Raw genomic sequence first — 27,136 nt, forward strand, 5'->3', positions numbered from 1 at the left:
AGAACACAATTTCAGTGCCTTTTGTCTGGGAGGCACTTTACTCCTTTTAAGTAGTTGTTGCTGGGGATTTCCACTAACGCCAACACAAAAATAATAGTCATATAAATGAGAAAGAGTCTATGTCTTAGAGTCTATGAGTGGAAATTAGAGAGTTTTCACACATTTAAGAGCAAAATCATTATTAAATGACAAAATCTGCTCCTACACTTATATGACATACAAGCACTAGTGTTTTTACTGAGTATATGGACAAAAGCCTCTCTTTTTTGTTTCAATCAAAGAGATAAGGCTGGAGAGGAAGTTCCATGTCATTATATACATATGTACATATATTTTATATATATATATATTTTACACACACATATGTGTACACACACACACACACACACAGAGGTATCAGAAAAACAGAATGATAACTCGTCCTCCATAACTGACCACCTCACATTTATCTCAGTGAGCTCCAAACTTGATCTGACAAACAGGCTCCTACTCCTATTTGAGAAGTATGGCAAAGTACCATCAAATCAGTTCTAGTAAAAATCTTTTCACAGGAAACACCTTATTGCTGTCAATCTGTTGAATGGTCACTGAGCAAAGGCTTCCAGATCCACCACACAGGATGGAAAAGCACAAGGCCTGATCTCGATGTCAGCTACACCTGTGCAAATTCTGAATAACTCCCTTGGACTGAGAAGTCTTCAGCTTCCACAACAGGTTTATCTAGATAAAAGCTCATGCAGAAAAATCTGCTATTGCAAAATTTACTTCTTCCAAAAGCAGAATTACTTCAGTTCAAGCAGAAACAACATAGTCAGAAAAATGTAAGATACTTGCTTTATCCTACCCAAATTAAACACCGCTGCAGCTCAGCCTAACGCACGTCTGAAAAACCTATGATGCTGTCACTACCGTTAAACTTTGTTAAGTCACTGCCTGATGCTTCACTTCTTAACGAGGCAGTTATTTGTTTCCCAGGCAATTGCTGGCACCTGCCTGCCTTTTAAAATCAAATAATAATTGAATATGAGGAAAGCGAGACGAAGTAAAGGAGATTTAATAAAGAGAATCTTTGCTGCAGAGGGAATTTCTTTGGCAGTGATTACGTTACTAATTGATCAGCACATTGCCTGAGAGAAGCCAGAGACAACAATTATACTTAGCACTATGGCTGAAAGCAATGCAGTCAACTACCTCCTCGGCTTTCGCTGTCCGCTGGTTTCACCTGGATTGGTCTGTTCATCTGTAAGAAAAAGAAAAGAGACACACACAATTAACAGCGGAATCAAGCATTCATATTCAGATGTTGTTTTTTTTTAATTTTTTTTTATGCAATGCAGCTAAGTTAGCAGTAGGGTTTATTCCATGAGAGGAAAAACAATCAGCAAGCAAGGACGTGATCACATAACACAGGGCACTAAAGCAACTTCTTGGTCTGAGGTAAATCAGTGTCACCTCATTTACTAGACAGAGGCTCTGTTGAATCGCACTGGGTGAGGGACCTAACTCTTTTCACACAGATCATGAAATTTTAAACATAACTTTTAAAATTTCTAATACTTTCCTCTGCTAACACTACTGTGTTAAAACAGAAATGCTTTGTCAGAACATTGGGTTCAGTGAAATTTTAATTGAAAAGTTTTCTTGAGACTGGCATGGTGAAATTAAGAGGGAAAAGTGATTTGTATCTGGGGAACAGGACTTGGACTTGGTTTGTTCACATACCACAAGAGTTCTGGCTCAAGGGGTGCTGGATGAGGAGGAGGATCAAAAATCTCTCCCTCTGTTGCTTTTTCGAGTTTTTCTTTTTTTCCACACCAGAACATAAGCAAACATCAAAACCTTGCCATTATGCTGTGAAGAGGATTTATATCCTCTGACTGGCTTTTGTCCCTCTGTCTCTATAACAAACGCACTGGGGACTATAACTGTCTCCGGAGCTACTCTCTCCCAGGAGAGGGAGCAGCAGATGTCCCTGATTATCTTGACTGGTAATGCCTAACACAACACAGGTGATCTGAATCATCATCTTTTCTCCCCATCTCTTTAAACAACTTTTCCTTTGCTACAGAGCCACCTGTTAGAGCCTCTCTAAAACTTTTTTAGAGCCTGAGGCAGAGGGTGCTGTGCTATACCAGCATATACTGGTTTCAAATGCTGTCCTGTAATTCCCTGTAAGTCTGTGGGCAGACCTCAGATAGAGCTACTGGTGAAGCAAAGGTGAAAAAAACACCACACTGAACAGATAGATAATATTCAAGGTGATTTTTATGGCATTTACATGGCATTCACATTCTAGTATAATCAGGCAAGAACGTGTAACAGTTAAGAAAGGGATATGTCTGGAAGCCTGGATCTCAGCTTTTCCAAAGTTTGGAAAGCTTCAGATATGAAATTTCTGTTCAGTATGTTAAAAGGTAGAGGGCAAATGAAAAGCACAGTCCACACAAAGCTGTTTCCCCTACACATAATATGTGCAAACACTGGAAATATTAGAGTTAGATCAGCTAGATTTTTAATGAAAGACTTGCAGGGTTTTTAGTTGGCATGCCCCATATCTAGTTAGTACTGTCTATTGAGTACTCAAAACATTTTACTAGTAGTTTTTAACATCTCCGTGCTTCTCCAGTCTTTCTGTTACCTTGGAAAGCAATAGAGGTGATTCTATCCCCTCCTTACTTATTTGTAGCTACTAATCATAGTTAGTCAGCAAGGCTTTTTTTTTTTTTTGGAAACTATTTCATAATCATCTAGATTTATTCTAATTGCTCTGCACACATGTTTAGTAATAAAAAGTTATCAAACTGCCTGACAAGTAGGTTAGGATGACGGAGGGTCTATCAGATCCTGCTGCATTGTTGTGCAGAGATGAAAATGTACTTAGCCATAAGCTGATTACAGGTAGATTCATACTCCGAGAGAAAAAGATCTCTTCCTTTAATCTTCTGTCTTGGAGCTCAATGGCTCCAGACACTGCTGACCAGATTCTTCTCTCCTATACTCCTGTTTCATCCAACAAACTAAGACAGTTTGTTGGCTAAGGCCAGTAAGAGAACCTGCCATTGGTGGATATTACACCTTGTATCAGCCCCTGTTTATGCTAATGTAAAGATCTGTGGCTCACATGCAAGTATCACAAATATTCGCACAGCCCATGGCAATGTATTTGGCAGGATGGACATCTAGCCATAGATCTCATGTAACTATGTGTGAGCAGCCAGTTGTTGCATTTAAAGAGCTGTTTCTCATGAGGAGGAGGTGATCTATATCATATAACTCCAGCTGTCTAAAATGTGTAATCCTAAGATTGGTGTCTGAGATGAATGGGATGAGTGACACTCTGCAGTGCCTTCTCCTCTCCACTGATCATGGTTAGTCTACACAGTAAGGTTAGAATTAGTTAGGTAAAACAAATCCCATCTTGGTTCCCATGCCCAGAATATTGGAATCAGATGCACTCATTTACTGTGTTGTAATTTCCCCCAGGTGTTCAACCACTGCTCTGTTTGACTTTACAGCAGGCTGGTGCTGACACCATCCATGCACCATCATCTGACTCAAGAGCTGTTAACTTTTGACAGCTGCACTCAGTCTTTACATTATGAGATCCTAATGTGGGCACTCCAGCTAGTTGAACACTGATGGTCAGAGGAGGGTGAAAAGTCCCTGCTGCTCACTACAAACAGCTAGAACCTGTGTCCCAAACAGTTAATAAGGAGAGACAGTCCCAGTAGCTAGGAATCTGCAGGAGGTGTGCTGCATACAGCCCTGAAAGGCAATGTCTGGAGTCCAGAATGGACACAGCCTTGCAATGCAAAACACTCCATACATTTACCAGTTTAGGAGCTGATCTGAAGCCTGCTAAAGGCAAGGTGAATATCCCCACTGAAGTTGAGTAAACTTTGGATCCAACCCTTGGAAAAGCTAGAAAGAGCACATCCCACTCGTGAAGAGCTAGATCTGATCAGTTTGCAGAAAGGCAGAGGAAAGCATCAGGCCCTTTAACAAAATCAAAAGAAACTAACATGTGGGTCATCTGTTTTGGGGGCTGGGGCATGAGGGAGGAAAAGAAAGGAAACTGTAAGAAAGGGAAAGAACAGAACATAGGAAGAAAAAGCTAAGGAAATTAATAAGTAAAAGGCTAGTATAATTTAATGTACACTATGATTTATAAACTTGACAATTTCTTTATAGACCAAAGAGAAAGTACTGCATGCACGGAGCCCATAATACAAATTGAGATCATCTTGACATGAAAGACACCAATTACAGGGAGAAACATTGAGAGGGAAATAGTTAAGTTTCCTCTCTCCATCTATAGAATTTTATTTTTTTTTCCTTATGGAAAGACTCTGGGAGCAAGGAGCCAGCACAGGGAGCAGGGAAGTGCAGAGTAGGGAGATACAAAATGGCAGAAAGATGTACGTTCCCCAGTCTGGGGAAATACCTGCTTAGAGAGGAGGGAACTCGGAGGGCTGCACAACTCCGAGCTCTCTGCTTATTCTGCAGCTGGGGATTGTCAGGGTTCTACTGCAGAGAAACAAGGAGGTTGCACTGCAAACTGCAGTCCTCGGAATAGCGTCTGAGGCAGCAGTGTTTTACATATCTTTAATATGGCACTGTGTACCACTGCAGCTGTGACTTGGCCCCATTGCATGAGGGAGAGTTATAGGTCTTTTTTTTGCACAAATGCCAGGAGCTGCTAGGTTGATGAAGGAATTAAAACTTGACATGTGCAACACTTCTCATTTTTGTTGATCCTTTACACCTTTATCTCTCTGGAAAGCCACCTTTACTAACTTTTGCACACTTTGGGCAAGATCCTACTTGTTACCCTTCAAACATTTCATTTTGGCTTTTCCCATTTTCGCCTAAAACCAACCCATTCAAATAATGCCAAATGCCATCTTCCCATGTCAGGTTGCCACTTGCCCCACCTACCCCCAGCCCAATCCTCCCTGCAACTAGAAATGCGACATCATTTTTCATGTCCAATTACAGCTACCGTGGTGCCACTGTTAAAAGACAGCGCAGGTACTCCTGTCAGAAAGGGTTTGAGTTACAAGAAGCGATGAATTACAGCAAGCCCTTTTTCAATTCTCTGCAGAAATGAAATGTCAGAGCTTGCTGCTGTATTTTTCTCAGCACCATCAGCTACAGGCCACTTCAGGAATTAGACAAGGGACAGATGCTTTTCTGCATCATGATTTTTTTTCCCCTCCTAAGGTTGCTGTTTTCTCCCCCACCAACCTTCTTCTGCTCCCTCTGGCTTTGAAATTAATTTAGAGTAGATAGAAGGATCACTTGGGAAAGAAGGGCAGAAAACAGAGACAGCTGATTTCTCACTGTCTCCATCTTTCTTTTTCTCACTGTTCCTATTATCCTTTCCTTTCTTGTCTCACTCACTCTTTCATTAGTTATGGGTATGCCTGGATCTTCTAGTCAGGATCAAGGCTTGACCACGCTTGAGAATGGACAAATGTAGACGATTAAAAAAAAAAAAAAGAAAAGAAAAAAAAAAAAAGAAAAAAGAAAAAAAAAGACTTGTCCTGAATAGCTTCAAATGAGATCTGAGATATGAAGGAAAAGTGAAAAGAGAAAGGGGCTACTGAGGATCACTGCAGCAGCACTAACGTAAAGAATGTAAGGTAAAGAAGATGATGTCCAAGGCAGAAGAGATTTCATTCAGCTGTGTTGGAGCTAATCTGCTGGTTATGCTTAAGGAAGAAGTCACTGCAGTTGACAAAAAGGGATTCTAGAGCTTGTATGATGTGTGAGACTATGGAGAATGACTACAATGATCATCCACCTATCTAATAAAAATAAGAGAGCTTTCCCTCCCTTCTTACAAGGCTTAAGAAATTTCATCATTCCCTAAGAAGCAATCAAGGTGTTTTGATTAAGGCTTTAAGTTAAAAGCTGCGATCAAAAAGTTCTTCATTGTCCGGTGTTTCCGAAGAGCCGCTCTGGTAAGGTGGAGAATGCCAAGGTGTATACCTCCAACAAGGTCTATTTCCAGCTATATGCTGGCTTTCTGCACGAATCTGGACATATTGTATCTGTTTCTTTCTTAGCTTTATCTTCTATAAAATGAAGATTACTGCATCTGTGCAGCTAGTAGATTTTGGGTTGTCCCATGGAAGAAAACCTTATCCCAGGACAGCTCACTTCCTGAAAATGCCATGTAGTTCTTAGTGATCTCATGGCATAGCATGGATGATAATCAGAGCCAAAGGGAGTTAAGCAACTGCCCTTAAAGTTCCAGAAAAATACAGTTATTCCTCTTTCTTCAGTTGGAAAGGTTTGTCTGTGCAGTTCAAAAACACAAAACAAAACAAAAGAACCCACAAAGAGGAATTTCACTTTACCACTCCTGCTAACCATTTGTGGGTCTGCCTTATACACAGTAGCAATCCCACTGAAATCAGGACAGCTACTTATGTGAGTAAAGGTATTGGCATGAATGTGTGCTGGTAGGAGTGGGTCATAAATTTTAAAGCATTGAGCAAAATCTAGTTTGATTGAAGGCCCTAAGGAAATGCAAAGTATATTAGTGTCAAAGTTGGAAAGGCCAAGAAAATCACCTACAATTGAATTGTGTGTGTGTAATTGCAAAGTTCAAGTAAATCACTCTATACCTGATTCTGAGTGACATAATTGAATTACAGTGATCTAAACTAGATAGCCAGGAGAGTGAATCCAAAGCAATCTCCTCTCTGAAGAAAGAAATAAACTCAGGGCCCAGATCCTCAGCTCAGGGAAATTTCAATGAAAGTTACAGAATCATGAAAGCTGCTTCAACATATCTGAGCTACACAGCTAGTCTTCTCTATTCGTATATCAAAGTATATCAAAGCCCGGTTCTGGGCTCTCCAGTACAAGAGAGACATGGAGCTACTGGAGAGAGTCCAGCGTAGGGCTACAAAGATGATCAGAGGGCTGGAGCACCTGCCCTACAAGGAACGGCTGCGAGAGCTGGGCCTGTTTAGCCTGGGGAAGAGAAGACTGAGGGGGGATCTGATCAGTGTGTACAAGTACCTGAAGGGAGGGTGTCAGGGGGATGGGGACAAACTCTTTTCAGTTGTCCCATGTGACAGGACAAGAGGCAATGGGCAGAAACTGAAGCACAGGAAGTTCTGCCTGACCGTGAGAGGGAATTTCTTCCCTGTGAGAGTGACGGAGCCCTGGCACAGGTTGCCCAGAGAGGTTGTGGAGTCTCCTCCTCTGGGGATCTTCAAGGCCCGCTTGGATGCAACCCTGTCTACCATGCTCTAGGTGACCCTGCTTGAGCAGGGAGGTTGGACTAGATGATCTCCAGAGGTCCCTTCCAACCTTACCGATTCTGTGATTCTGTGAATAGAGGTAAGTGACGTGGTTGCATCAATTGCCATGTGAATCCACAAGCATACTTGCATGTTGGCAATGCAAATTGATACAAAACATGTTGGATTAATGAAAAAGCAGGCAGAGGAAACATTTCTCCCCCCCCCACAAACACATTGGCTTGCCTTAGGGGTAATGAATTGCATCTGAAATGACTCTATCCCAGCCTTTATTTGCCTTGCAGAGACTGTCTTCTCCCCTGATGTGATGTGTGGCATAGACATGCACTCAAATGGATGAGAAGACCTAAAATGGGAAGGTATGAGATATGGCAAAAATATCTTGAAGGGTCTGACCTTTACAAATCAGTCAATGCTCTGGTGCCTACCCCTGAGAATGATTGCTACCGGCCATCCCTGCACTCCGAGAGTATTTTCTATATATCATATAAAACACATTATAATCCATCCATCTAACTATCGATTCATCTTTCCACTTGTCTTATGTATATAGATGAACCTAGAGGGGCCTTAAGTTCAGTTCAGGTTCATGCAGAGAAGCCTGTGGCTTGTAATCCAAAACTTCCTCTCTGCAAAACAGTTTTGGCTCAAGTCTGAAGAAACTGCCGATCTTATTAATAACAAAATAAAGCCTTTGAAATACCACGAACCCTTCGTTTTGTTCTTGGAGAAGTTGAACCTGTGGGTTTCAGCTTCACAGTGCCTCAGGTTTCTAAATGAAGTGGGGAAGGGTTAAAGGGCTGACAGATCTCAGCACTTTGTAGGGGAGCACAGAGCTCGGCACATTTCAGGTTCCAACAACAGGAACAAAACAGGATGCTTGGAACAACAAAGCCTTATTTTCTGGAGCAAGAGAAAAAGCACTGTTTGTTTTTTGAGTATTTATAACTTACTTATAAGTACTGTTTCATATGCAAATCTGCTTGCAAGAGAGCCAAGTAGGAGATCTGTCTAGAGCTCTGCGCAGTCGCACGTTATAAATGATGGTGGCTAGATCTACATTCACCTGCTACGATGTGTCACAACACACAGAGTATGCCCTAGGGTACTGATTCCCTGCTCATCCAGATGGGCATGTATTTGTATTCAAGGCTCTTGCATGGCTTGTGCACTTGGTCTTACTTTCTTTAGAAAGGAGGGGGGCTACTGGAAGCCTACTTACGGAGTAAGCACACAGCTAAGTGTACACTGACAAGGAGGAACTTGGAGGCACTTTTAGCTTTGGAAATGTGTCTGTAGTTCCTAAACCCTTTGCACATGTGAGAAGTCCCTGGGCATTCAGTGGGAATGCAAAGAGTGCCAGGATTGGTCCTTTGGTGATGCTAAGTTATATATAAAAACCTATTTATCTAAAGATCCTGACAGCAAGGAGGTGCAAGTCTGGAAGGGATACTTGACTCATTAAATCCAGTTTCTTGTTGCTACCGCAAGGAATCATGATACGAAGTTCTGCTCATAAATGTATCAAATTCTCAAACAAAACTAGATAGGTCTTCTGATACTCTTTTTTCTCTACTTCCCTCATACAACTAGGAGTAAGTTTTTCTACAATCTCTTCTGTTATTCATCTGTTTGAGTTTATTCCAAAATAATGTATATCAAATTTTAAATGTGCCCAAATCACCTTTTATCTAAAATAGTTCTTCTCTATCCCTGGCATTTTCTATTAGCCAACTTTGCAGACATTCAGTAGAGAGTAATCATACTTTCTCTTAGCCTAGATCTTGTGATCCCAAGCAAGCCATACTCCTTCAGGGTAGATAACCAGTTCAATCATACATGTGAAAGTAGCCCATACAGATACAACTAAAATAACCTTAAATGGCCAGCATGGCTAACAAATAATAGAATCAAAGTGACAACATAGAACTTAATGAGTGACGTGAGTAGGTACAAAGTGTCCTAGACCCTTTGTACCTAGAGCTTTGTAACATGCAGTCAGGTAGTTGTGGTTGTAGAGTTATCTGTGCCTGAACTGGTTAATATAAAGCGTGCTTAGCACAGAACGTTTATTTGGGTTATCTCATAGCTACTTCTCATGTTGATCTGCTCTGAGTTTCACCAGGTGTGCACCAACACTGCCTGCAGCTGGTACTCATCCAGGTTGCTCTTTTGAATCTGCTCACTAGCTACTTTGGAGAGGAAGTGCAAAGAAGGGGAGAGGATAGGGTGTTAGCTCCATATGGGGCATGTCATGATTTTGTGTATGTTGGGTCCACTTCACAGAGGCCAGAGGCCAGAGTGGACGTGAGTGGGACAGGCAAGCAGGCCAGGGAGACAGGTGTTCTGCTCAAGGCATTATAGACATAACCTCTGCCCCCTCACTTAGAGAGGAACAGATGTTCTAGTCATTTTCTTATCTTGAGCCAATAACCTCTGGCTGTTGGCACTTTCCTGCTGTATTCATCATTTTCTAAGCTTTATCTCTTCTTCTGAAGTACGACCCAAATGTTGCTTTTACCACTGATGGTTGCTTGGCTTGACTTTACCGACTTTAGGCAAGGCCAAACTCCCATTGACTTTGGTGCTTTGAGTTCAAAAGGAGCTTGGCCATCATCCACCCAAGAAGATTAGACCTTCTGTGCTTGTGGCTTTGTATGCCTGGATACAAAGATAAGAACCACAGCTAGCATTTCTGCCCATGGAGAAATGCTTTCCATGGCTGTGCCTTTCAACAAACAACCGAGTAAGCAGTGTAAATTAACTAGCTGCTTTCACCCACCTCTAGAATCATGAAACTAAAGCTCTCTCACTGGTACAGATGTGCAAGAAGCCTCAAGGCCTGAACTCAACCACAGTATCCCCAGGAACTGAAGGAGGGTATTATAGCATTAAAATTGCAAGCAGTGATTTTCTTGGTATCAAAGTGATGCTGCTCCAGTATTGGTCCTGCTTTCAAGAGGAACATGTTCTCACTCTCTTCTTCCTACCTTACTTTCCCCTCTTCTAAGGGTGAAGTTGATCTATGGAGTATGTTTGCTGCAGGATGGAAGCTCACAGTTTATTACCTCTATCTTGCACCCCAGCAATGCTAGACTTTCAAACTTATTCCACATGGGAAGCTATGGCATTTCTGAAGTACAGGGGCTTCTCTCACACAGGATGCTGCTATCATGGTACAGCTGTATCATCCCTTCAATTGCATCAATGTACAGGTATGGTGTACTTACTTTGAGATAACATGAAATAAGCCTTGTTCAAGAAGGCAAAACAAACAAACAAACAAACAAAAAACACAACAAAAACCACACACAACTCCCCCACCACCCCCGAGAACTATGCCACCTTCTCCATTCATTCGTCTAAACTGATTTGAAATCACACCTCAAATCAGATGTGTGAAAACCTTGTCTAGAGATAACCCCATTAGCTATGGACTAGATCAGGGCTGCAGTTACTGAAGGAGCTGGCAAAAATGAGAAACAAACAAACAAACAAACCAATAAATGAACAAGGAAAGACTCGGGGAAAGAGTAAGACTATCTTAATCTTGACAGGGACCTTTTAAGGGAAATCTTCTATGGAAGGGCTTAGAGAGGGCATTAGTTTTTGCTTCAGTCCACTTTCACAGCACAGAAATACATATTGGAGAGTGTTTAATGTCAGCTCTGTTCCTTATAATGAAAGAGTGAGCACAAACAGGATCCCTGAAAACATTAGCACAGCCTCCAAAAAAGAAGAGAAAACAAAAATCCTTAGCTTCCCAAATGCTTCTCTAATTGGGAAAAGCATGGATTTCTTTCTTCTTCTTCTTCTTCTTCTTCTTCTTCTTCTTCTTTTTTAACAAAACCCTTCAATCTTTGAAAATTCCAGTTTAAAACAAACCTTGGGCCAGATCCTGCCCCAAGGCATGTAGGCCTGCATCTTCAGCAGGAGTAACTTGACATAACTCCTCCAAAGTCAACACAGTCCCCCATGTTGGTTTCAGCTTGTTCAGAATCAAGCCCTCTGACTTGAGAGGAGCTTCCCCTCACCCCTATCGATGTATAACTGGTATCATCTGGTTCTATATTTTGACAATTATCTATAGCATAATTACTAGACTGATGAGTATCGCTGATTAATTATGCCATCTTTCAGAGTTGATCTGGGTACTTAAAACAAACAAACACCCTGGTTGGGTAACAAATGTGGTTTCCTGCATCTCTTCCAGCCGGCAAAGACTCGCAATCTCATTCCACCATGCAGAGATGTGGTCTGAGACTCCCCGGGATTCGCTTCTGATCTGTCATTCACGTGGGGCTGGTTCTTGTCTAGTCTCTGACTGCACCCTCCTTTCCCCCTGCCGAATGATAAAATATTTCCTCTCTGCTGAGGACTGTCCAACAAGAGCTATGCCTGATCCTAATGCATCACTGATGCTTTCCTCCTCTATCTAATTATGTTCAAACATTCAAACATTGCCTTTCTTTCTTTTTCTCCCTGAACAACCATTCTTTTTTTTTTTTTTTTTTTTTTTTTTCATCAACATGTACCAAAGCATTAAACAAGACATTCCATTAATTTCTTCATCATCATAACTTAAGCCTGGGACATACCCTTTAAATATTCATTCAGCTATGAAAACTGGGCATTAAAATTTTAATAATGTCAAGCTCATTTGAACTGAGCTCCTAGGGGACTATTACGATACAATTAGAATAAATATGATGATTGATTTGGTGTAAAGGTTCACCTGTCCACATCTGTTAGTGGCCGGAATCAGCAAGCCACCTCTGGCATCACAGCTGATAGCTCAAAGTTATTTACTCCCTTCTCCCTCGCCCCCACTGGCGTTTCACTTGGTTGCTACCTCAAACCCCTACCTTGCTTGCATAGCATGTTCAGCTTGGATAATGCTGGAAGAAACAAAGCAGAGAGGCTTCATCAAGAAGAAACAACTCATTCGACAGCATTTTCCTCCCTCCTCCTCTTTCTTGTGCTGTGGCATTTGATTAAAGACAGAGCGTTGATCAGAGCCACCAGAAGTTCAGCCATAAACTTTCAGGCAGTATTACCCATTAACCTTTTTACAGTATGTGTCTGAACTCCCAGGGTCTGATTCTTCCGCGTGGATCAGGAGCACATATAAGTGAGGTTGACATGTTTGAACCATCACAGAGAAGAACAAGGCTTGCTGCTTTCTGGCAGCATCACTCCAAAATCACGGAAGAGAAATATTTTCAAGATGTGACATTGAGAATAAAAAAACACAGAGAGGGAAATCAAGCAAGAAATCACACTATTTAAGGAATCTTCTGTTTCAAACGCAGACTGTTCTCAGATATACAGAGAGATAATTAAAAAATTCTGGTCTGCTAGGTGCTGAGTGTGTTTGAAAATTTGGGCTAGACTGAATGTTCACTTCCCACATTTTGAGTTAGATGCTGCTACGTATGAAATAAAAGAAAGCAGAACCATGGCTACCAAACTAATCATGCACTTTTTAGATGATCTCATTTAAATAAACTACCCCTCCATTCTTTGAATTAGAGTACAACACAAACCTCTCTATATTTAAGGCAACCTTGACATAATCTGCTTAAAAGCATTACCAGTGTTTCTGTCTTTTGAGACTTGATCATCAATTCTCTTGCATACATGGATTCTCAGCTTCTGGACACAAGTGATTTTTAAACAACAGTTTTAATTCCAGAAGAAAAGAAAATTCTTTGTGCTCAAAATATAGCTCAAGGTATACGAACACATGGAAACAAAATCTCTCTCCTATTTTTATTACCGTATCATACATGATTGCTCAAGATATAATTTCTGATTGATGCAGCTTTACAATAGGCAATACAGTTTATTAGAAGCATTATTTGCTTTTCTCTGTTTCAGGTTGTTTCTTTCATCTCTGTACTTTGCTTATAATGGATACTGATCCTAAACCTGTCACTTTCTTTTTCAATTTCAAATCAATTCCAGTTCCTGTTTCTCATCGCCTCTAATTCTGCCGTATTTTTTCAAAGCCAATAAAAATACTTACAGCTTCCCAAGAAACTTTTTCTGCTGAAAGTTAAATTAAACTGAAAAAAAAATTAACCTTGATAAAACACAGACGCTCCTACATAAGGCTTCAGACTAAAATTCTTACATTTAGCATTTGGTCTTACTGTCAACATTTCATCATTACTTCTGTATGGATGGACTTAGCACTTTATTTAGCAAGGAAATAAATAACAGAAATATACTCCCTCATGATAGCAGTTATGATCACTTGGGATCAACAGGTCTGTTTTTAATATGGAATATTGCTCTCCAAGAAGCCCTTTGTTCTCTGTTTTCCCACCAAGATACTTCTAACAATAATTTTTGTTCCATTTATAGAATACTGTTCAAATCTGAATCTATTTATCCTTGCAATCTTGGCATGCAATATCATAGTTACCCCATGAGGAAACTGCAGGTCTAGTTAGAAATGCTGCTGTGGAAGGAATGACCACCCTTGGCACTTGCTATCAGACCACAGGACTGAGGTGACATAGGAGAACTTGTGGGTGTTTTTTTCCTGACAGTGAAAAATGAAACTTGCTGGGTTAATGATGGAAACATACTGGCACTACATTTCAAACCAGGCCAGTTTGATTCCCCAAAGTATCTTGAAACACAGCATATCAACTCCTGACTACTACAAAAGGCCGTTATTCAAGTTGCTTCAGTATAACAGGTATAAGATTTCTGCAATCCACAAAGAAATAAAAGATGATTTTAAAAGAAGCTCAGCCCATTGCATGCTATGATACTGAGACCAGAAAGGGAGTAAACGGTCACTTGATGGAAGTGTCTCACAGGGAAGAGAGTGGTCTTGAAGGTCTGAACCTGACTTACTGTGAACACAGAGTGTGCAAAGATACATCCCTGAACTCTTTCACAAGACTGCTACCTATCATCTCCTCCCCCACTAAGTTTCCTCCAAGGAAGAAGGGGTTAGTTAGTAATCTCTGCATTCAGTGCCACTGTGAGGATTAATTAGATATTATTCCTACAGAACTGTAAAGTTGTAAAATGCTATATAAGCTCTCAGTGTTATTACAACGTGCCATACTAGGTATAACGTATACCACTGCAATATTGCCCCTTGGTTGTTCAAGACTACAGAACTGCTGCTTCTAATTGAGTTAATGGCTTCATAGGTTGGTAATTTAATAAAATAGACTGCTTAAACCAGCAAGGTTTTGATTAAACGGGGTGTGTGCAAAGGGGAATTTATATTTATTAGAGCGTCCATAAATCCAAGGTATCAAGGCACAGATAATGCCAGTATAATAGTCAATTATATTGAGAGGAAGGAAGGATGGTTTGGAAGCCATCTTGGGCAGTGGTGTCAGGCAGAGCTGAAGTCAGATACGCCGGGCTGGTCTCAGGAGTATACACCAGCAAGTGACAGCTTGCACATACAGATCAGCCACGGTGCTTCTTCTGCCACTCATAGTAATTTTTCAGGGACACCATATCCTAGATTATCGTGCCCCTTGCCTGTCTACAGGGAGCAACTATATTGGTTCTTTTCAGCCAGTCCTCTGCCCTTGACATATCTCTAATACTGGAGGGAAAAATGGAAACCTGGGGAGAGATCCTATTTACTTAACACAGGGACTTCACCTGCACCTAAACTGCAGTTGTCTCATGAAACTGCCTTCCTGAAATGAGCATCCTTTCTTGTCAGTGAAGAGAAAGAGCCTCCTTTGGAGACCTCCAGAGGGAGCTCTTGTCTGCCTAAATTTAGACATCTAAATTAGGCAGACCTAATTTCCTAGATGGAGAAATTAAGGGTTTACTCTGCAAAGCCTGCTTCATTAGGAACTTAAAATGCATGCAACAGTTAGTTACTTCAGCATGCAGACTGGATCACACCTTTGACTTCAAAGATTTTCTTTCTGCAGTGATCCTGGATTGTGTGAAGAGCTCCAGCTGGTTCCACTGACTGTTGGAGTCAGTAGGAAAAATCCACCACGAGCTTTGAGGAGCCAGGGAATGAATCTCTCCATCTTGGCGATCTTCCTGCCTTTCTGTGTTATAAATGCCAGTTCATAGCTGTTTCTGTACTACAGAGAGTTAGTAGGTTTGTTCTTGCACTGTCTCTCAAGAGCCTCAAATTAGGCAAATGTGAAACCAAAAAGAGCCTTGCTTTCACGTGACTATCTACGACTCTCTGACCCCAAGGCCAATGTGAATAAGCTAGACACACCTAACCTATTTGCTTTGTATGTGCAGAGCAGCACCCACAAGCTAACGACAGGCTTTACGGCTGTTTGTTGAGCACTGGCAGATAATAAGGAATGGGTCCAAGCTGCAAAGTTTCATCTGTCAAAAGCTGGACATAAACTTTCCATAATAAGGGCCAGCCACAAAATACAGATCCTGACTCAAACACAACCAGCTTACGGGGGCATATGGCAGCTGTGCTAGTGGTTGGGCTCATGCCTCATTCAGAAATCTGGCTCAGTTAAACAGTTACTCATTCGGATCCTTATCTGACCCGGCCAAGCTCACTAGCCCAGACATCTGCACTTCCGTAAGGCTCCATTTGAACACAGGAAACCAATGAGGTTTCATGCAGACACAGGAATGCTTGGCCCAGCAGATCCAACCCGAGGATGGGGCTTGAGGCTGGAGGTGAGTCCTGAGCAGCTTTCTGGCAGAGTGACCAGTAATTCAAGCCCCCAAAGAAGCTAAAGTCAGCGCTTCCACTTCTGAGAGGAACCAGAAAGGGAAGAGCTGTCTCAGCAGAACCGAAACATAATAGGAGAGTGAGAGGTCTGACATCAAAACTTGATGTTTTCCCTTCTCCCTGAGTGTTTTGCTCCAGTTCAACCACAGGTTATTAGTCTTGACAGAGAATTCTTCATTCTATAGCCTGCCTCATGGCAGGGTCAGGCTGCTTGATTAAAATCATCCTCCCTGGTTTAAAATTTGTGAACTTTGCTGTAGTTCAGGAAATGTTTGGGCTCACAGACCTTTGAGTAAAGGTTCAGGACAATTTGTTTGCTGCTACAGGTATAGTGCTCATTCCTCACAAGACTTTTGCTGGTGGATCATGAGAAACGTTGCTTCAATTAACGTCAGGCCAAAATGCCCCTCTCCCCTCTGTGACAAGCTCTATTGAACCAGTGCTAGACAAAGGGAAGCCAAGTTTCAGCTCTCTCACCTGAGACGGTGTGAGCGTGTGTGTGCGCGTGCGCGCGCGTGTGTGTGTTTTAACTAAATCACTTATGGTCAATAATGCCAGGTTATTATAGGTCAATAACTTTCAATTATTCACTAGCTTTGCTATGCTCCCACTGTCAGGCGCACACCGGCATGTCGGCTCTCGAGAAGCAAAGAGCTCGTGATGGGAGCTTTGGAAAAGCAAGCACGAACACAGCTTGAGCAGAGAAAAAGAAAACAGAGGAGAGAGAGAGTGTGAAAAGTTCTAGCTGCTTGCCAGCGTGTCTTGGGGAAAGTGTGTGTGACATACTCTCTGTTTCTCATACATGCATGCACGCTCAGCCCTAAAATTCATTATTCCTGTGCTCCTAGCTGGTCAGACGCGAGGCAGCCCAGACCCCAGGGCTGTGTGACCACAGCACTGATTCGGAGCTAACACTACCTTTCATTAAGGCCAACAGCTCGGGTTAAATGCCACAGTAGCCTGGGGGGGGGGCCGTGTATGGGCAATTAATGTTCATAGTTGCCTACTGTAGTGGGTAGCCAAGATGAAGGAAAAGAGTATCAGTTTTATTCCAGCTGGGGTGTAAATCCTGATAAAGAAACAAAAATGAATAAATCAAAGATTGCAGGACATGAAAAGTCATGAGCACTCCTCTGCCCTGTCTGCATCCCCTCAGAGAAGTGGCTGGGAATACTGAATCATGGGCAGATGAAAACAAGATCCCACAGCAGACAAAAGCCAGTCCTGCACTTTGTTTTGGCCACAACTAATTTTTTTCCTGTAGAGAGTCTGAGAGTGCTGCTCCCATTCAAATATTTTGGGAGGGCAAGGCTGGGTGCTGGAGTTGTCAGACGGACTCATCTCTTGACAAGAGAAACCAGTGGAAAACGAGCTTCCATCTGCAAAGCGGAAGCAGGGAAGCTGTGAAAGCCTAGGAGGGGAGACAAGGAAGAATATTACAGCATTTTCATAAAAACTGTGTAGGTAGCTAAGCTGTCTGCCTGAAAGCCTTTTTGGCCCTTTGCTAAGCAGTGCATTGACCCCACTTCCACCCGGCATTAGGAAGGCACCTCCTCAACGAAACAGGCCAGCACTGGTTACACGCTGTGTGTGGAAATGGGCTTGGCACAGGGGAAGGTGTTGACTTTCCCTGACGTCTCAGGTAGCGGCCACTGCCAAAGGTAGCATCCGCGGGCAGCGTTGGCTTTGTGGACTCACATGTCTGCACAGCTGCCCCGGGCAATAAGGAGTTAACGTGAGCTCTGAAGCGCCGGTCCGTTTTGAATGTGAATAATGGGAATACTCTCCTTCAATCGCGTATTCAGCACAGGGATGTACAGAGGTATAAAGTTAATCACTAGCTGGGCCACCCCTATTTCCAGAAAAAGAACTTTAATACCTCCTTTATCCAATGAAGTACCATTGTTATACCTGCATATTATGAAGGGTTTATTAAACCGGTGATAATCTATTCAAGATAAAGTGATCTGTATGGCCAACTGAGCACAGATCAGACAGAATGATGGGAGGTTATTGTTAAAATATGCAAATTCACATCCTATTGAAATGCAAACCCTCCAGATAAGATTTTTTAATAAATCTGGTCTTTTTTCACTGCATGAAGGTAACCTAATGTTTATTGACTTCAAGACCATATAATGGAACGTAATATCTATTAGTCAGATCCTTGCCTCTCTTTCGATTACTGGAGGTACATGTTCTGGCTCCCGAAGAATTTTTGTTTTATGGTTTGATACAAAAGAAAAGAGATTAAAAACCCTGAAATTAATTAACTTCCCTGTACCCAACACCTCCCTTCCTCCTCAACTGCTGTCATTAGTTACCCAAGTAAAAGGAAGCAGTACCCATCAGATGAGAAACTGTCCACTATTTTCAGTGTCAGGAAAAAAATCCAAAATGAAAAACATAATTATTGTAGAACACCTCTGTATGGCATAAGATAAAAATGAAGACTTTTGGATGCCTTCCTTGGGTTTCCTATTACTGTACCAGAGAAAGTCGAGTAAAGTTTTGTTTTAACTTTTCTGTAAAATGGGGTTATGAAGCATTTTGACTCTTGGGTGTGTATGTTTCTGAGTGTAAGACTCATTTAATGAGTATATTCAGTATGCTTTTACGACTTGTGAGGGAGAGGCGGTTATAGAACCAGACATAGTTCCAGATAGCAAAGCAGCAGCTGAAAGAAAGGCTTTTATTTTAGCAAAATGCCAGAGTTGCAATAGCAGAAGTTGAGAACCCATTTCTGCTTAAAGGTCACTTCTTCTCAGACGCTCCAAAATCTACACGCTTATGAAGATTGATTTGAAATATGTCGCATTTTGTGGAGATGGAAGATTTGTTTTTCATGGAAGTGGAAGTTAGCGGAAGGAAGATGTCCCGAAACACAGCTTCTTAGCTCCTTAGAAAAGCTTGCCTGTCTAAAATAAGTCCTTTCAGGAGGTTGATGGGCTCTTCCTGCTGTTTTGTGGTCACATGTTTGTGATGATGCCTGAAATGATCTCATCCACTCAACATTTACCTTTGTTCTTGGTGGTCACAGGGTGAAATCAGTGAGAAGGTGGGAGGGTCTGGCCAGGGGCTGCTGTCAGGGCAATGGATGGGGCAGGCCCCTCAGCTGTGGGGAGGCACAGGAGGGATTCAATATGCAACTGAAGTTATGCAAGCTGGGACCGTAAATAGCGCCGTGTGCTTGATTAGCTGAAGCAGCTATGCCTTTTCTGAACGGCGGTGTTCTGCACAGGTATACAACAGCTCAGGGGTAGGCTCTTTGAGTACAGTGGAAAAAGCCTTTACAAATCAGCTTCTCTCTCCCACAGCAGACCTCTGGCTTCCGTTGTAGCTGAAAAATAACCTAAGCTAAACCCTTCTGGACAGCTCACCTATTAGGCTGATGGGGATGTACGTAAAATGTGCTGCCTGCCTGTGTGTCTGCGGTGGGAACAGCACTTCCCATCTTCAGTCTGCACCTCTGCCAAAACACTGCCTCTCTGCCCAGGCACCCTTCTCATCAGTCACTTCACTGGGTATACCACCAGTTACAAATTAGCACTTAATCAAGATAAATCCCATAGGAAGGATATGGATAATATGCAATGCATTAAGCCTGCAAATTAAGATGGTCTGATTTAGCCTTGGCTTTAAAACTCCCAAGCTTGCATTAGGACTAATGATGAATGGATGTACCTCCCTCGCTGGACAGGAGCTCTGTCAGGGCAAGGCTGCCCAGCAGTGACAAAGTGAGTGTAGAGCAAGTACTCTACTCAATGTTCATTAGGTCTTCCACACTTTCCCTGCTTGGGAATGTGCTTTTCCTTGCTGTAGATGGTTGTAATAGTGACACTTCTCCAAATCTATTGACTTAATGGTCCCCAAGTTCATTAATAAAACCAAACAGAGGGCAGGTGCTGCTGGCATCATTTGCCCACTGATCAGATGGGAAAACTGAGATGCACTAGGCCATATGAGGAAAGCCTGAACTGTATCATGCCCAGAGATTTCCAGAAGCTGGCCTTAAACAGAACACTGCACATCACCTTCCTTAGGTGCTCTCAGTCATGCTTGGGCAACCCTTGTTCTTCTGCTAAACAGCTACAGGGATGCATGTGACCTTTCAGCTCTCTAAATGTGGCCCATGGTACCTACAGCTCAGTGGCCTGAATTCACATAGCAGATGACCAGAGGAACAGAGAAAGGAAATACTCCTCTGCTCCACTTCCCAGCTTGCAGTGTGGGTGAAGCAATAGCACAGTGCTCAGTGCTCTTTGCTTTAGGTACAAACCCAGCTATTTCTAACTAGCATCTTGTTCCGTGGTGTGGCATGCTTTACAAACATACAGTCCCAGATCATTGCTGCCCTGTGTGACTGAACTGCCACAGAGCTCTGGTTAGCCTCTCCCCTTGCCTCAGTTCCTGCAAGACCCCTAGCTTCAAGGTTTTCTCTTGACTTGATAAAGAAAATTGTTCTAATCTCACTGCAGAATGCCTGATCTTCCACATGAGCAAGTCTATGCCTCTAAGTCACGGGCAGGATGGGGACGCAAAGGGGTATCATAAGGGAAAAGAAAAAAAGCCTGCGATCAGGCTTTCTATCTATTATTCAGAAGGTAATCTCTGTTTGAGATCAGGGAGGAAGAAGACTTCTCTAGGCAGCCTCTCCACTCATCAAGCTCAGGGTCTGCATGGACCAGAGTACACCAAGCTATAAATTCTGCAAAGTGCAGGGAGAAGCTATTTTGGTGGAAGCTCTCTGTGATGGAGACTTTAAGAGAAATTAGGTTAAGATTCACAGCTGAGGAGCATCAGGAACTGACTGCAGCATGCCAAGGGTTAAGAGGCTTTGCTCTGGCTGCAGAAGTAATTTAGAAAGGGTAATTTCTTTCAAATAACAAGCATGGCAAAAGTCAGAGATTTAATTGTACTTTTTCGGATTTGCACTAGTGTGCAAGCTTGTCACAATAGGGTATCTTTCCTAGATGTCATACTGCACTTATTACAGGGAACAACTACTTTCTACAGCCCGTCTCTAGTTTATGGCTTTTTAAGATATGGATGCTGTCATCATATTCCCCAGAGATGTGTTCTGGTTCATGGAGAGGCTGTTTTATATAATCTCCCGTGAAAGATTAAAACAACAGCAGCAGGAACAACAATAATGCAACAAACTACCTCCTGAGAAAAACAACTAAGTTGTGGCACAGGCAACAAAATCTCATCACCCGCTGCAAAGTGACAGGCTTAACTCAGTTCACATGGTGGCATTTCTCAGCCTACTGAAATGCTGGGTCATCTTTCCCCCCAAAGAAGAGCAGCACTCTCACCCCAGCCCAGGAGGACCTGCTCATAAACCACTTTATCAAATGACATTAGAAGTTTTCACAAGAGCCAGGTGGTTGGGGCAGGACATCACGCTTGTGTCTGCACTTCCATGTAATCTAAAACCAGGCCTCCACACTGGCTGATGCCTGCTGAGTGCTGTGATCCAAGTGCCCTCTGTTCTCACTGCAAGCTGTTAGGCAACTGGTAGGTCAGGGCCAATATGGCCACACTGCATTTCACGTTGTCACCGTGCATATCTCCTGGTGCTCTTGGCTGTTGCTCAGTTATCCTTATCTTTTCTCAATCCATTCCACAAGAACAAGGGTTTGAGTTTGCTCAAAGAGACCGCACACAGTTGAGCTTGTCCTACAGACAGCCCTGTAGCTTGGCCTTGATATACCCTGAGTGTCTATCTGCACATAGGCAATGCAAATGGTGGAGGAGCCTGGTGCAGGCTCACAGCTGAGCACAAGTGACAGTGCAGCCCGGCTCAGTGAGAGTGCAGGGTCAAGGTGATCCTTCACTTGTGCATAGCTTGCACCCCTCATGTTTGTAGAGCAGTACGCACACTACTGATGCGCAGTCAAATGTGAACGATAATGAGTGTACAAAGGAGAGTCTGCCTCTCCCCACCACTCTCCTTCCTCCTGCGAGCATCTCCCAAGCTGTTCTGCACTTCCCTTCCTCCTGATCGCCTTGCCCAACAAGTCAGATCAGAAACCAGCAAGTAGAGGTCTCTGCCAGCCAGTGGAGGTTTTGATGCTATCCTTTCCTTCTTGGTCAGAAAACATCAAATCTTACAGCTTATGACTATTCCTCCTTTCGCTCCCCTCCCCAGTAGTGTAGCAAATGGCAGTCATAGCAGACAGGATGGCAGGAGAGAAGCTGGAGGAGAGAAGGGGAGTGGGCCCAGTAGTTGTTCATGAAGCATAACTCATGTGGGAAGAGATTACCCAGGGCACCTCACCTTGCGGTCTAGGATGTTAGTGTAGCTCGGACTGCGCAGAAAGTGAGAGTAGCTGAGTCCAGCCAGGGATGCACAACAAAGAACTTGCAAGGAATCACCAAAGCCAGTGGTTATCTTGTTATCACTAGGGCTCTTTCATAGCCGGCACTTTAAGCCACATATCAACAAGAAGGCTTGTATGCAGCTTATATAAGAAGGGAAAGGTTTTTTTTTGTTTGTTTGTTTTTTTTGTTTTTTTTTTTTTTTACTTTTCCTTTCTTTTATTTACTTCTCCTTTAAGATAACTGGTCAAGAACTGCTGATTCACAGGAAGGAAGAGGGCTTTGTGAGGAAGGAATAGGATTAAGGTGTATTCTTGTTAATTTTTATACTCCTTGAGATATGTATTCAGTTGAAGGAACAGGACATGGGTGTTCTTTCTGAGGAACACTCAGAATGGCTGTGTGTGTGTGTGTGTGTGTGTGTGTGAATACCGGCTCTCGGGCCAAAGAAAAAGAGAGCAGAAGAAATCTGTGCGTGCTCACACTTGACTGTAACATACTTCTGGCTTTATTTCAAATTTAGATAACACCGTGGATTTGGAAGTTTGACCCATATGTGTTTTAGATTTAGGAAAAAACAGTTTAAAGCAAACAAACAAAACAAAACACAAAACCCCTGATAAAGGAAGAGGGAAATGAGGCAAAAACTGTGACTAGTGAAGAGTAAAAACCAAAGACTCAGTGCTGGATAAGGTTGAAAAAGTTGCATAAAAAAGAACTATAACAAGTGCTGTCATGGATGATTACGAGGGTTTGAACCCGGCACCCTCAGCAACCAGAGCACTGCCCTGTCTCACTTGACCGGAGGGGATAATGCTGTTAGCTGAGGTTAGGAAGGGCAGGTGATGAGTCGCTGTTCAAATACAAAGCAAAGAAGTCCTTTCGCTCCAGATAATTAAACCAAAAACATAAGCAAATAAAGCCTGAAGTTCTGGAATAGCCTGGTAAAGTCCTGAAAATCCCTTAAGAAATGTTTCTATACTTTATAATTTCCACAGTATTCACCCGTCCTTATGAAATGCCATTTTCTTGGGGATATTCTGTTCCCTGGTGTCTGTTCAAAAAACACTGATCTAGACACAACCAAGCTAACACACCCACCCACAGCCACATCCCAAAGAGTCTCGTGGTATTTTACAGAACCCTGAAATCATACAGAAATTCCTGCATGAGGTTGCTGAAATGCAGCCATTTCTAGGGGGTAACACTTTAACCGTGCACTGCTCAGCTGTTACAAGAAATCAAAAGCGACGGAGGAAGGTGAATTCCCTGCTGAAAGGAGTAAGGCAAACCATTTACAGGTTTTTCCTTTACCATTTTGTGCACAGTTTAGTCGCTTTCTCTGAACATTCAGACATTTGTGTTTTACGGCCACGAGCGTTCAGAAAAGCAAGCTTCCAAGGCGTATGTGTAAGACTGAAGGAAGCTGAATGCTACATTTGCACATGGATTTTGTCTGCTTGTTCAATCATGAAAATGAAACAGCACCACACAATTTCACTGGTCAATCACAACTCACCAACACAGCCTGCATACGCACAGATAACAATCCAAATATTCGAAAACGGAGAGAAGAAGTGTCTTACAGTTTAGAATAACTACCAAGAGTGAATTAATAATTAGCTAGTCATTAATATAAATATTTGGGGATGAGGTACCACACCAACCAGCCAAAAATATATTTAGCCTAGAAATGAGAAGAAAGGTTTTCTACCATAAACAGTGTAAAGTCCTAGGTGAGGATCCCAGCTGGGAAAGTGTGGAGCAGGGAACCAGCACTGGTTCCAGATGGAATTTGATAAGTTTACGTGCTAAGGAGAGAGGGATCAAATCTGCTGACACAGGAATGTCTTTCATTATCGTGGGCTTTTCTTTCTGATTTTACTTCTGATTTTATGTCATTGCTATCGAAGCAAGGGTTTCTCCTGCAATACTGTTACCAGCCACTGAGTCAAGCTCCAACGCTTGGCTTGGAAAATTCTTAGGTTTTGACTTTTTCTTCATTTGAAAATAAATGCTCTTCAAGCTTTGCTACAAACACTGGTAGATAGAAACTTATGTTACAGTTAATTACCTTTGAGGTGAATTAGCCCAGATTCACATGACTCCAAAGGCAGGAGCTTTAAGAAACAGATTAGCAAATGTTGTTGTTGTTGTTTTTAATGATAAAAATATTGTGAGAACTGGCAGAACTGCTCAGGAGCGTCAGTTTTCAAAATCAGTTTCCAAAAACCTGTACAAAGATGTTTTGATTATCTCTTCATCTGTTCATGATACTTAGTTCTCTCATTTGAAAGTCAAATAAGCTGATGCCATTTGAAATGAGAGACTCTGCCTGACGCATGTGAATGGGAATCAAGGATTTCTGTGCAGACTGGTTCAGAAAACTGCTAACTTGTGGGAGTGTGTGCATGTGAGTGCAAAAGTAGTCACCTCCCGCTTGATAAAGCCACCGAGTTCGAATCGGGGACCTCTGCAGCGGTGGTCTCATGCTCTGCAGCTTGCCTTGAAAAGCTCGCAGAGGCCAGCTGGAGGCTTCAACAAACTCCTATCTCCTCAGAGCCAGAAAGGACGGGGCTCATAGCTCCTGAGTTTCTGATGCTTTTAATTTTTTGTGCACATTTCAGGGAGGGACAGGGAGAAGTCCTGAGGAGGGAAAGGATTCAACAAGAAATTAAAATGTGCAGATTATTTTTTTTACCAGCTTCTGGCAAGCATTTGATTATTATTCTTCATAAAGAAGGATAACATTTGAAAATGCAAACACAGTATTCTTTTAGTTGAAAGTTGCTTTTTTTTTTTTTTTTTTTTTTTTAATGAACTCCCCTCCCTTGGTATTGCATCAACACCAGACAACTTCAACTTATAAAAAACAACAATAACAAAGGCATACATTTCATAGTGCTAATTTTGGCCAAAAAAACCAGTTTTCATATACACACATGCACAGTTTCAGTCAATGTTTTTGCCAGTGCTGCTCCTGTGTTTCTATCTCAGCACCAGTGTTGCCCTTTTATTCCTCAATTTCCCTACAATGAACATCTTAATCACCTCCCCGCCCTCCACAGCGATTCTGAGGTTTAGATCAATTAATCATTTTAAACTGCTTTAAAAATGAAGAGCACTATAGAAGCCGAGGGACAATCTTGAACCCTGAATCTTTATACCCATTAACTTTGGGGTCTGGATCTGAATTCTAAAGCATGGGGATTACTGTAGCTGATGTAAGTAACCTTTAAAATGCAAGGATTGAGATTTCTGGTGGAGAAGTAACCTAATGATCAATACAGTTCAAAAACAGATAGACAGAATCAGCGGTAATTCCTAGTCTAAGGCTTCATAATACCTTAAAAAAGGGAGACATTAAAAGGAAAAAAAAAAAAAAAAAGAAATGCCACTGTGATGTGCGATGGAAGTGCCTCCAAGCAGAATGCAGCTCTAAGACTTCTCTGTGTGCATGATTATTCCTGCCTGGGAGAAAAGACCCATTAAAAATCATTTCTGCTCCCTCCCCTGGTTACAGGACACCGTCCTGAAGAGAAATCGTTGACAAGCCTGCCTTTTTCTGAAAGGGTTAGCCAAACAAATTGTCTTTCTCAACAGAGCTCCTCTCCTCATTTCTGCCCTTTTGTCTTTCTCTCTTCTTACTATAGTTAGGAGTGAACATTTTGGCTTGTTAATTAAAAATAGTAATAGCTGCAAAAGAAGAAAGAAGAGGAGGGGTAAGGTGGGGGAAGCTGATGGAGGAAGTTAACTGCAGCCCTAATTAATAGAATTACCCTCAGCTGAAAGCCAGTCTGATGAGGACTGTTGTCCTTGAATAAATACTCCCTCTGTATATACATATGTGTGTGTCAGTATATAAATATATATATATAAAATGTATATATATGTATATGTAAACATAGCTGCTCTGTTGCTTAGCAGCCAGCAGTGTCTTTTCATGGGAGAACAAAATATATGTGACAAACCATCTCAAAGACACAAAGTTCCATGAACATATTTCTTTTCTCATCGCTATTCAGACAAGGTGGAGAGTGGCCCTGAAATTCATGTCTCATCCAACGGACAAAGGCAGAACTAAGCTAATTGGATTCCCATCTGTTCCAAACATAGTCTCAACATCACACAATAATAATAAATAATATGGTAATCATGGCTAACAATTAATCTTTTAGTTTAGATTTTTACAGGATGCTGGAGGGATCCTGATTTCACACAAATATAAATTGCTGTCAGGAAGTAGCCTCTGGACAAAAAGCAAAAATCATAGTCTGACCACGCATAATCATTTCAGATCTTTTGGGAACATTTCATGAGAGCAGCGGCTGTCTATTCTGAATGCCTCTTACCACCAAATACTAACTGGAACTTAATAGAATTTAATTTTTGTCTAAATCTGAAACGAATGCAAACTGTCAAATGGCTGTTTAAAGCAACGTGCACTTGTTGTGTAAAAGATTTCCTGGGATGAGGAAGAGCTGAGTAAACCTTTTCCCTCTACGCTTACGGAGACAAACAGTGCATCCATCCCCCTCAGGCTCACAGCAGGCCCCTTGCTGCCTTGTTCTCCCTTCGACAGTTTTTTATCTTCACTTGTATCCTTGTTAGTTATTTTGATCTCAAGTTAGTCTCCTTATACCATCTCCTTGTTCAGTGCCTGTGCACTGATCAAAACAGTAGCATGAGCTCAGGCCTTTGCCACAGTACATGTAGCGAAGAGGAATAACAAACTGGGCAAACTGGCTTTCTAATAAGCTAGTGAGAGCCTAACATCCACTGACTTCCAGTTGCATGCCACTATCCAACCAGGAAGCCC

The 27,136-nt window shown here is 42.1% G+C and overlaps 1 protein-coding gene across 1 annotated transcript in view; it reads right to left on the bottom strand.

Annotated features, from left to right (window-relative positions):
- The window catches only part of CELF4 (CUGBP Elav-like family member 4), a 709,411-nt gene that overhangs the window by 308,253 nt on the left and 374,022 nt on the right, over positions 1 to 27,136 (bottom strand). Inside the window, exon 3 of the mRNA XM_062599561.1 lies at positions 1,192 to 1,240. Coding sequence (XP_062455545.1) covers positions 1,192 to 1,240 — 49 coding nt within the window. The remainder of the gene's footprint in view (positions 1 to 1,191; positions 1,241 to 27,136) is intronic.

Source organism: Rhea pennata, chromosome Z (genome assembly GCF_028389875.1).
Source record: "Rhea pennata isolate bPtePen1 chromosome Z, bPtePen1.pri, whole genome shotgun sequence".
In the NCBI taxonomy this organism is placed as follows: Eukaryota; Metazoa; Chordata; class Aves; order Rheiformes; family Rheidae; genus Rhea; species Rhea pennata.